Source organism: Bos javanicus, chromosome 8, assembly GCF_032452875.1.
Source record: "Bos javanicus breed banteng chromosome 8, ARS-OSU_banteng_1.0, whole genome shotgun sequence".
Classification (NCBI taxonomy): Eukaryota; Metazoa; Chordata; class Mammalia; order Artiodactyla; family Bovidae; genus Bos; species Bos javanicus.
Genome location: NC_083875.1, coordinates 75,666,872 through 75,676,755, shown reverse-complemented (window position 1 = coordinate 75,676,755; position 9,884 = coordinate 75,666,872). Strand labels below are relative to the sequence as shown.

Here is a 9,884-nt window from a genome sequence, read left to right as displayed (position 1 = left end):
ACAGGGATTTACAGCATCCAATAGCCCTTGTGTTCTTTGAGGATGAGCTGCCCAGCAGACGTGCAGGGTAGTGACATGGCCCGCTCACATAGAGCTGCACATCTGCAGGGCATCTCTGCCCAGGGAGAGTACTTGTCAGTTGCCCATTTCCGCAGGACATGATCAGTCCTGCTGTAGGGAAACAGATGGTGCTCTGTGATCCCACGGACATTGTTCAGCCTCACAGAGTTGGAAGGATTTTCCTATACATTGTTCCGTCAGTTATTTCTTCTTATCCTTTAAGGCACAGCTTAAAGGCTACTCCCTGTGAGAAGCCCTTTATCTGGTAGTCAGGACTCTTTTAGTTGAAAACTGTTGTTTAGTCACTCAGTCATGTCCAACTCTTTGTGACCCCATGGACTATACAGTCCATGGAATTCTCAAGGCCAGAATACTAGAGTGAGTAGTCTTTCCCTTCTCCAGCAGATCTTCCCAACTCAGGAATCGAACCAGGGTCTCCTGCATTGCAGGCGGGTTCTTTACCAACTGAGCTATCAGGGAATACTGAAGTGGATTGCCATTTCCTTCTCCAGGGGAACTTCCCAACCCAGGGATCGAACCTGGGTCTCTGGCATTGGCAGGTGGATTCTTGACTGAGCCCATAGGGAAGCCGTAGTGGAAAATACCAGAAACCTATTCCAAAGAGATTGTCGAAATAGAAAATTTGTTGGTAGGATGTTATCTCATGTAACTTTGGAAAATTCAAGGGCAGTTGGACTTCAGGAATACAAATGCTGCCTGAAATCCCTGTCTGTCTCTCTCTGCACGTCAGCATCATTCACTCAGTCCTGCTTTTCCCACAAAGTAGGAAACGTGGCTGCCAGCAGTCCCCACTTGGCATATTTTACAACTTTGCTACCAGAGAGGAACTGCCTCTGTTCCCTGATTTCTGACTTAAAAAATCTGGAGAAGAATCTTCTGGCCAGTGAGCAGTGGCCAGGGCAGCAGGGTCACATGCTGCAAACAGGCCTTTAGGAGTCCACACTTAGGTTGCAGGGTTGTTCCCAGAGACAGGCCCACAGTTTCCACACCTGTAAAGCGGGGAAGTTAGGTCTTTCTGTGTGGTGTCCTGGCACATTGCTTAACCTTTGTGATTCCTCATCCTGTGAGTGGAAACCTGAGGGAGGAGAGGGTCACTAGGGAGAAGCTTGGCTGAGATCCATCACCTGGGTGTAAGAGGGGCTTCCCACTTAGGGTAGAGACTTACATGTCATGTAGGGTAGAGACTTACAGTATCTACTGTCTTCCTACACTGAGGGAACTAATTTTCAGCTTAGCACATGGCCAACCAGAGAAAATAGTATTTCCCAGTCTTTTTTGCACTAGTATGGCCAAGAGGGTACATTTTACCCAGTGGGTTGTAGACAGTGTGTGCATCTTTTTCTTTTCTTAATAATCTTTTGGCTGCACCACTTGACACAAGGGATCTTGTTTTGCCAACCAGGGGTCAAACCCGCTCTGTCTGCTTTGGAAATGTGGAGTCTTAACCACTGGACCACCAGGGAAGTCCCCGGCATGCATTTTATGGGAAGCATTGTCAGAGGCATCGAGTGCCTTTCCCCACCTCTCCGGCCTGTGTGTATACATGACTACTGGAATTGGAGCAGCTATTTGGACATTGGGGTGAAAAACTGATATGGATGGCAGAGTAACAGTATACAAGCAACATGAAATCAGCATACTACCTAGGTCTGTGTGTGAGAGAAAACTTCTATCTGTTGAAACCACTGCTATTTTGGCTTTTTGGTCTGTCACAGCCAAACTTCATCCTATACCATCCCTATGCAGGTAGGAAACGAGTTGATGTTACCAGCAGTAGAAGGACCTTACAGATGGCCTCTTGGGGCCCCGCCCCCTGCAGACCTGTCAACAATTCCTGCCTAGGTTCCCATTTTAGTGGTCCAGGGATTGATGGGTCCCATCTTCCCTGCCCCCACTCTCCTAGCAGTGTGGATTTTCCCACCGAACGTTTCCTGCTCTTGCTGCCTACCCTAGAGCAGGAATCAGGATCTGTGTGATGCTACTCCCGCCTGACCAAGCCCCTTTCGACCCTTCCTCCACCACCCCCACCTCTACCAGAGGCGGCTCCTATAAGTTTTGGCCAATAGAGTGGGGGTACCTGACATGTCCCACAGGCTGGGATCTCTGTCTATGGTGGATTCCTGAAAGCTGCGTGTCCCTGTGAGCTCTGTGTGCAGTGTGGCCAGTGTCAACACATTTAACAACCAGTCAGAGTGTGTGTTGACCAAGAGAGCAGAGCAGAGTCTGGAAGTCCTCTTGCTGCGGGTGGTCAGGGAGCAGGGGGACACTCCAGGGCTTGGGGAGCATCTGTTGTCATCAGTTATAGACCTAGATCAATACTGTAATAAGCAGTCAGATGTATGGTGAACACCACCTGAATGTCAGCCATGGCAGTGTTGATGTGTGTGTGGGTCTGTATGTATGTGTGTGAGTGAGATTCAGGGTGCTGGTATAGCCCAGGGAGAAAGCTGTGAGGCGTGTGGGAGCCTCTCAAAGGCTGAGGCTGGGCCTTGCAGTGGCAGAGAGTACAGACTTCAGTTAGGTTCTTGACCTAAGTGACAGGCCAGGTTGGGCTCACAGGAGCACTGTACACAGCCCTGACCCCCTCAAGAAGGCAGAAGATACCTGGGACTTCTAGGGGAACATGTGATAAGGTTGAGGAGCATCAGAGTGATGGAGAGGACATCAGATTCAGAGTAGGGAAGACAGGGCCAAATTCCCCCATCCTCCAGAATCCGCCTTCCCCAAATCCCCAGAATTCCGCCTCCCCAGAATCCCCCAAAACACTGAGCCATTGGCTGGGTTGAGCTGAATCTTTATTTCATGTCTCATCCTGCACGCCCACCACGGTTCTCTAGCCAGAAGCTTCACGGCTTAAGAGGCTCTGGCCGGGTCAGCATTTCCCATCCTTCAGGATCTGGATGTCCTGTCTGTTTTTTCTAGGGTCACAGCAGACGAGAATGAGGTCAGCTCCTCAGGAAGTGTAACATACCCTTCAGGAACCCCAGCCCAGTCTGTCCCGACTCCCTGCTAAGCTCAGCCCACTCAGTGTACAGTGCGGGGGAGATCCCAGGACTCCCTGGGCATCTCCTTCTACTGTTTCTCACTTTGTATACCCTCCCCCTGGGAGGTTTCAGCTGCCTGGGCTTTCAACCACCTCTACATGCTGCTGGCTGCATATCTGTCTGGCCTGGACCTCTGTCTTCAACTTCAGGCCTGTTTGTGCAATTGTTGACTGTGTATTGCCTCTGGGATGTCCCAGAGGCTCCACTGTCCACAAACATCATTGCCCCACAAGCCTGCTGCACACCTCCAGCCCCCCACCAACATGGCATCCCCAGCCTCCCCAGCCCACAAGTTAGAAACCAGCATGTTGCTCTTGCTTCCTTCCTGCCCACCACACACCCTGACCCCTCACATCCAATCTCACAGCTTGTGGATTCTACTCCCAATGGAAGCATGAGTCTTTAATTATCATGATCTTTTTCTAAGTTAGGACAGTGTCCTTGCTGCTCTCCTGCCCATCTCTCTAGGGTGTTGCAATTGTCAGCAATTTCTCTTCTGTGATCTCGCTTAGTGCTGGACGGCACAAGATCTTATGAGTGAAGTGCGTTAGTCGCTCTGTTGTGTCTGACTCTTTGTGACCCCACGGACTGTAGCTGGCTAGGCTCCTCTGTCCATGGGATTTTCCAGGCAAGAATACTGGAGTAGTTTGCTGTTGCCTTCTCCAATGAAAGAAGAAATGAAACCAAGTAGGAGATCTGATGTACCAAGGTCATGTTCTGGCCTTCTCACTCTAGACTCATCTCTTGTCTCTCCCCCATTCTCCTTTACACTTTATACTCTAGCATATCCAACTTCTTATTTTTCCTCAAATATAAACTTTCTTCTAGATCTTTCCAAACTCATTTTTCTACTTGGAATTACCTTTCCTTGTTTATTCTTTCTCCAACCTAGTTCCTACTTATCCCTCAGGGCCGAGCTGAGATGTCCCTTGTCCTAGGAAGTCTTCCCTGCCCTGGCCTGGTACCCACAGTACCCTGTGCACCCCCATCTGAGCCTTTAGCATTCTGTGCTGCAATGGGCTGACTGTCAGCTTGGCTTCTGCCTTAGACTGACCATCGCCCCCAGGAGCTGGTAATGCTGTCTAGCTTTTTATATCCTATTGTATCCCCAGTGCCTAGAGCAGAGCAAGTGTTCAATAAATAGTTGTTGGCTGGAGGAATAAATGAACAAGTAAGGTCACCTAGTCAGGGGGCAGAACAAGGAAAAGAACCCAGGGTTTCCGCTCTCACCCCCAATGCCCCGCTAGTGGGCTTTCTGCTTGGAACCACATGCCTTCTTTTGATTGTACTTGGACTCATTCTGTTATGAGCAAATGGAGGACTTGTCCCAGGCCAAGTATGAGTAAAGGAAGAGACAGGTCAAGTCCTGCTCCTTTCATACTCGCATGCACCACAGATGGAGCCCACCCAAGATGGCCTGGGGGAATGCAGGGGTGGACTTACATCCGAGCCAAGCAGAGCTTGCATTCACTCTCATACGTGACCCCGTCAGTGCCACAGACAGGGTCGTATGTCTGGGGGCAGGCTGGAGACTCTGCCATGTGTTCACAGATGGGCTGTGGGAGAGAGAAAGGGGGACACTCTGGGATCCAGAGACAGGAGGTACCAAGGGGCTCTGCTTAGAACAGGGCTGAGGGGGTTCCAGGGAGGAGTCAGATTCAAGAAGGCCCCAGTGTGGGTCCAAAGAGCATGAAACCAAGCATGCAGGGCCCCATGGCACGTTTGCTTGTCTGTGTGTGTGTGTGCGTGTGTGTGTGCACGCATACCTGGCCATGTGTGGCTATCACTGTGTGCATAAGGATGTACCTGTATCTGCTGAGCCCAAGTATGCAGGCTGCCAGGTAAATACCTGTCTTCATGGGATCACATACTCTTCACAGGGTCTAACAGAAATTCTGGTCTTACTGAAGACCCAAGAAGAGAAACAGCCATCATTCCTAGGAGGCCTGCCTCTCTAGAGGCTTCTGAACTCACCCTAGCCTGCATGACTATCAGGCCCCTGGTATGAGGAGGCTAAAGCCCTAATTGAGGCTCTGTCTAAAAGGGTTTCAGGCCAGCCCTGAGGGTCAGGACTAGGATGGGGGCCTGGGGTAGGGGTGGGGAGTGAGGGGGGCAGTGCTGTGCAGCAGTGAAGGCCCCAGGCCTGAGAGACCTGCATTCTGCACTGATTAGCTGTGTAGACTTTGGCAAAGGGGCTGGGCCTGCTCAGCCTGGAAGAGCTAACCTAGGGAGCATGCAGCCTCAGGAGGCTGCCCTGGCCACTGTGGCACCATTGAAGGTGTCTGAGAAGGAGCGTAAAGAAGAAAATCCCTTGTCTCCCAGTATGGATGAGAGGGCTCCCCTTTGAGAAGGAAGGCTGGGACAGCAGCCCTGAGGCCGGAAAGAGCAGCTGCCTTACCATTCTCCAGAAAACCAACTTTTCTGCCGACACGGACACCTCTGAAAGGCAAAGAAGCAAGAATTAGGGGATGTTGGCTCTAGGCCCCAGGTACCAGAGTCTGAGGACACTTTCTTCAGGGACCTATCCCAGCCACCACCCAATCTGGAATTCCTCAGGGAAAGGTAGTGAGTGAGTCACAGACAGGGCTCCCAGAAAGCTCATATGACATTGTCAGAACTGGGACAGAAAGCCTAGAATTAGGGAGATTAAAGTCTAGTCTGTTTCTCATTAGTAAGATCCCACTGGGTTTGTCCAAGGACCATAAACCCTGAAGCCCGTGCACCCTAGAGCCTGCAAGCTGACGCTACCGAGCCCCGTGCCTAGAGCCTGTGCTCTGCAACAAGAAGCCTGCCCACCACAACAAAGAGTGGCCTCCCTAGAGAAAACCCACGCACAGCAATGAAAACCCAGTACAGCCAAAAATAAATTAACCAAAGGAAAAATATTGAAAAGAAAAAGAAAATAATTCAGTTACTATGTACCAGACCTTGATAATACATGATCTTGACTACTGTTCAGAGCTTTCTCACTGCTGTGTAACAGGGAGGAGAGGAGGCAGAGGTCTGTGACCCGGATCCCACCACAGGACTGAGGCACACATTTCCTCAGCTGCCAGGAGCACAGGCTGCTCACAGTGAGTGCTTTCCCAGGAATTACCCTCGGAGAATGGAGCTGCCTTGCCCAAGGTGGCATTCCTGCCCAGGAACAACCCACATCCAATGTCAGGGTGATGTGGGTACAATGGTCTGAAGGCCTCATCTCAGAGCAGTGCTCCAGGGCCACCCAGCTCCTCTGCATGGCAGTCACTGTCCCTCTCCCCTCCCAGGTGTTTCCCCCGAGTACTCTCCAGCAAACTACACACAGGTCCCAGAGTCTGCTTCCCAAAACTCAGCCAATCTGTGAAAAAGGTTCACAGGTAAGGCAACACAGTTTGTTAAGGGCAGAGCTGGGATTTTCCCATGGCTCTGTCACTCCACACATGCAGTTGCACCCCACAGCCCTTTGAGGTCTGGATGAACTGTTTACAGGACCTCAGCAAATTGTGATGTGACTGGTGAGTGTGACGGGTGGAGGAGGGAATGGAATGGAGCTGGATCTAAGGCCACAGGTGTAAGGAAAGGGTCTATAAAAACTGAAGAAGGGTAGGCTGCTTCCTGAAGTCTCTGAAGGGCTGTCCTGAAGCCCAAGGAGAGAGGAACTCTTCTTAACTTCACAAGGCAGAGCCCATCTGCATGAAGAGGCTGCAAAGAGGCAGGTGTGGATTCCAGAATGTTCTCTCAATGGGAGCTGTGCATTAACGAAAGAAGCTGTCTCCAGAAGTGGAGAGTTCTCCATCCCTGGAGGTGGGTGACCATCCCTTGGTTTAGGTTTTTCTGGAGATGCTATTACAAGAGATTTCCAAGGTGGAGAGGAAGAAGGGAACCAAGATTGACCACTGGTGCACAGTTTAAGCATCAACATGCAAATCCAGTCTTGTCATCACACTGCTCAAAACCCTCCAGGTCATAATTACCCAATCTGGAAATTGTCCAAATGTCCTCCAACAGGCGAGTGAATAAACCCTGACACACACATACAGTGTGACTCAACTCAACAGCAAAAACAAAGCAATAACTGATAACATGCAACAACATGGCTGAATCTCAAAAACTTGCTGAGCCAAAGAAGCCAGACACAAAAGACAGCATCCTGTATAGTTTCATCTGTGGGACATTCTAGAGGAGGCAAACTAATCTATGGTGGAAAAATATCAGAGCCAGGGTTGCCTCTGGGGTGGGAGTGGGGTGGGGCAGGGATGAACTGGCATGAGGGAAATTTCTGGAGTGATGGAAACGTTCTGTTTGTTGATAGGGGTCTGGGTTACACAGGTATACGCCTCATCAAAACTCATTGAATAGGATTCGCTGAGTGATAAGATGTGTGCATTTCATGGTACATAATTGTTGGTGGGGGAAAGCATTTATAAAAATGAATAAAGCCCTTCCAGGGCTCCGTGTCATGACCACTAAGACTCTTCATCTTATGCTGAGGGCATTGTGTGAGATGATCCCAAACTTCCCCGGGGCCACTTCCTCGTCCACCTCCTTGCTGTGCCCCTCTGCCTCCGCCCTTCCTCTCTGCTCACTCTTCCGGAACAGGCTCTCTCCACTTCTGCTGGTCCCTCTGTGGTGTCAGGTTCGTTCTGGATGATGTGGGAAGTTGCATTTACCCCCAACTGCCCTTGACCTTGGCCCAAGTTTCCTTCCCCCTTCCTCATACAGCCCAGGCAGGGATCTGAAATGGGCAAAAGGACTCCCTTTAGGGAAGCTTCTTCAGTGTTCCCAACAAGAGAACTGCTCAGGGAATTGATGCCAGGCTGGGAGTAACCTGGCTGTGCTGGGCCAGAGTCTCCGGATCCATTCTCTATTGCTTCAGCCTCTAGTCTATGTCCCCAGCCAGGGAAATGCCCGTGAGACTGACTGTGAGGTCGGTGTCCCTGATGTCCTGCTCAGACCCACCCTGTAACATCATGATTTTGTCTGGGTATGTCGTAAGGAGTCTCCCTGCTTCTCCTTTGACTCTGTTCTCAACCTGTAGCAATCCTTTTAACATGTGACTCTGCTCATCACCCTTTAGTACCTCCCATTTCACTCACAGGAAAATCCAAGTTCTTACATTGACTTTCAAGGCTTTATCCATTATAGTTCACAGCTGCCTGTATCATCTCATCTCCTGTCTCTCTGCACCTTACCCCTCACTTCTTTCGAGTCCCACTGGCTTCCTTGCCATACTCCACATATTCCACGCATGCTTCTACCTCAGGGCCTTTGCACTGCCTGTTACCTCTGCCTGGAAACCACTTCTCTCAGATATACCCATGGCTCACTCCTCCACCTCCTTCAAATATTGCTCAGACATCAGCATCTCAGAGAGAAGTCCCCTGCATTACCATTGCAACCCCCTCTCAATCCCCATCACCCTGCCCAATATTTTTTTTCTTAGCCTTTATCACCATCTAAACACTGTTTAATATATATTGCACCTATCTTACTGATTGTTGATTCTCCTCATCCTACCCCATTAAACTTAATATCTATCAGGGCAGCTCTTTTTCTGTTTTGCTTGCTGATAAGTTTTAAGGGCCCAGAACAAGGCCTGATACCCAGCAGAAGTGAGACTGCAGAGGCACCCAGCCTCTGAGCAGGCCCCACTCCAGCAGCATGTGTTCAGCCCAGAGCGAGGGCTCCCTTGTGCTCACATGACTGCCTCAGCCCCACAGCCACAGCCTATCAGAGCAGATGGGAGCCCAGAGGACCCGGCCAGGCTTCCTTCAGCAACCAGCACCCTGTAGCCAGTAGACTTGTCAATCTCCCTGGAGACAGGCTGTCTCCCTCTGCCTCCCCAATCTCTAGCCCAGTAGCTGCTCAGGGTCGCTTTGAAATAGAACAACCTCCTATGTCACAACTGGAGAAACAGAAGCCCCAAGAGGGGAGGTGTGTGTGTGTGTGTGTGTGTGTGTGTGCGTGTGCTTAGTTGCTCAGTTATGTCCAACTCTTTGCAATCTTATGGGCTGTAGCCCTCCAGGCTCCTCTGTCCATGGGATTCTCCTGGCAAGAATACTGGAGTGGGTTGCCATGCCCTCCTCCAGGAGATCTTCCCAATCCAGGGATGGAACCCAGGTTTCCCACATTGCAAGTGAATTCTTTACCATCTGAGCCATGAGGGGAGAGGACTTTTGCAATTCTAAGCCAGAGGTAGGATTGGAACTCGGGTTTCTTTTTTCCTAGCCCAGGGTGCAGAAAGAAGGTTTATGCAGAAAGCCAAGGTCTCACAGGGTGCCCCAGGGCCTGCCTCTGCCCTACTCCAAGCTCACCTACCAACACCAAGCCACAGAGAATCCAGGCTCTGTCTACTCACCCCTGTCCACAAGGAAGAGAACAGCCAAGGCCAGGGCAACTATCCACAGGCGGGCAGCCATGCTGATCCCGGGCTATGTGGCCTCAGGGAGCTGGGGCCTGGGCCAGGGATTGATGGGGGCCTGTATATAGTGCCGATCCCCACCCTTATCTTATCTGAAGCCAGGTGGAGAGCTGGAGGTGTCACCCGGAGGTAATATTTGCACCCTGGCATCAAGAAAGGGTTTGTTTTCTGCAGAGACGCTGAGCTCCAAGTGGCCTGGGGTGGGGGTTGCCCTGGGGATGGTGGATTTTGGAAGTGAGAAAAAGTTTGGACTTGCAAAGCTGACTCCAGTCTGAGGCAAGAGGGAGAGGAAAATTGAAATAGAGGAAAACAGAGAGAGACTAATTCAGAAATACTGAAAGAGAGAGATCAAAATGAAA

At 50.7% G+C, this 9,884-nt stretch overlaps 1 protein-coding gene across 1 annotated transcript; it reads right to left on the bottom strand.

Annotated features, from left to right (window-relative positions):
• Window positions 1-2,859: 2,859 nt before the first annotated feature.
• SPINK4 (serine peptidase inhibitor Kazal type 4) lies at window positions 2,860-9,572 on the bottom strand. The gene is made up of 4 exons (XM_061425931.1): window positions 9,463-9,572; window positions 5,524-5,564; window positions 4,569-4,681; window positions 2,860-2,999 (listed from the first exon to the last, which is right to left on the bottom strand). The coding sequence occupies exons 1-4, from the start codon at window positions 9,521-9,523 to the stop codon at window positions 2,954-2,956; spliced, it is 261 nt and encodes an 86-aa protein (XP_061281915.1). The 5' UTR covers window positions 9,524-9,572; the 3' UTR covers window positions 2,860-2,953.
• Between the last annotated feature and the right edge of the window lie 312 nt (window positions 9,573-9,884).

What these genes read in the sequence shown, in the direction of transcription:
- SPINK4 (XM_061425931.1), bottom strand. Translation starts at nt 9,523, where the DNA reads ATGGCTGCCCGCCTGTGGATAGTTGCCCTGGCCTTGGCTGTTCTCTTC. An exon ending in TCTCTTCCTTGTGGACAGGG is followed by an intron (nt 5,565 to 9,462) that starts GTGAGTAGACAG and finishes TTTGCCTTTCAG; the next exon opens with AGGTGTCCGTGTCGGCAGAA. An exon ending in AGTTGGTTTTCTGGAGAATG is followed by an intron (nt 4,682 to 5,523) that starts GTAAGGCAGCTG and finishes TCTCTCCCACAG; the next exon opens with CCCATCTGTGAACACATGGC.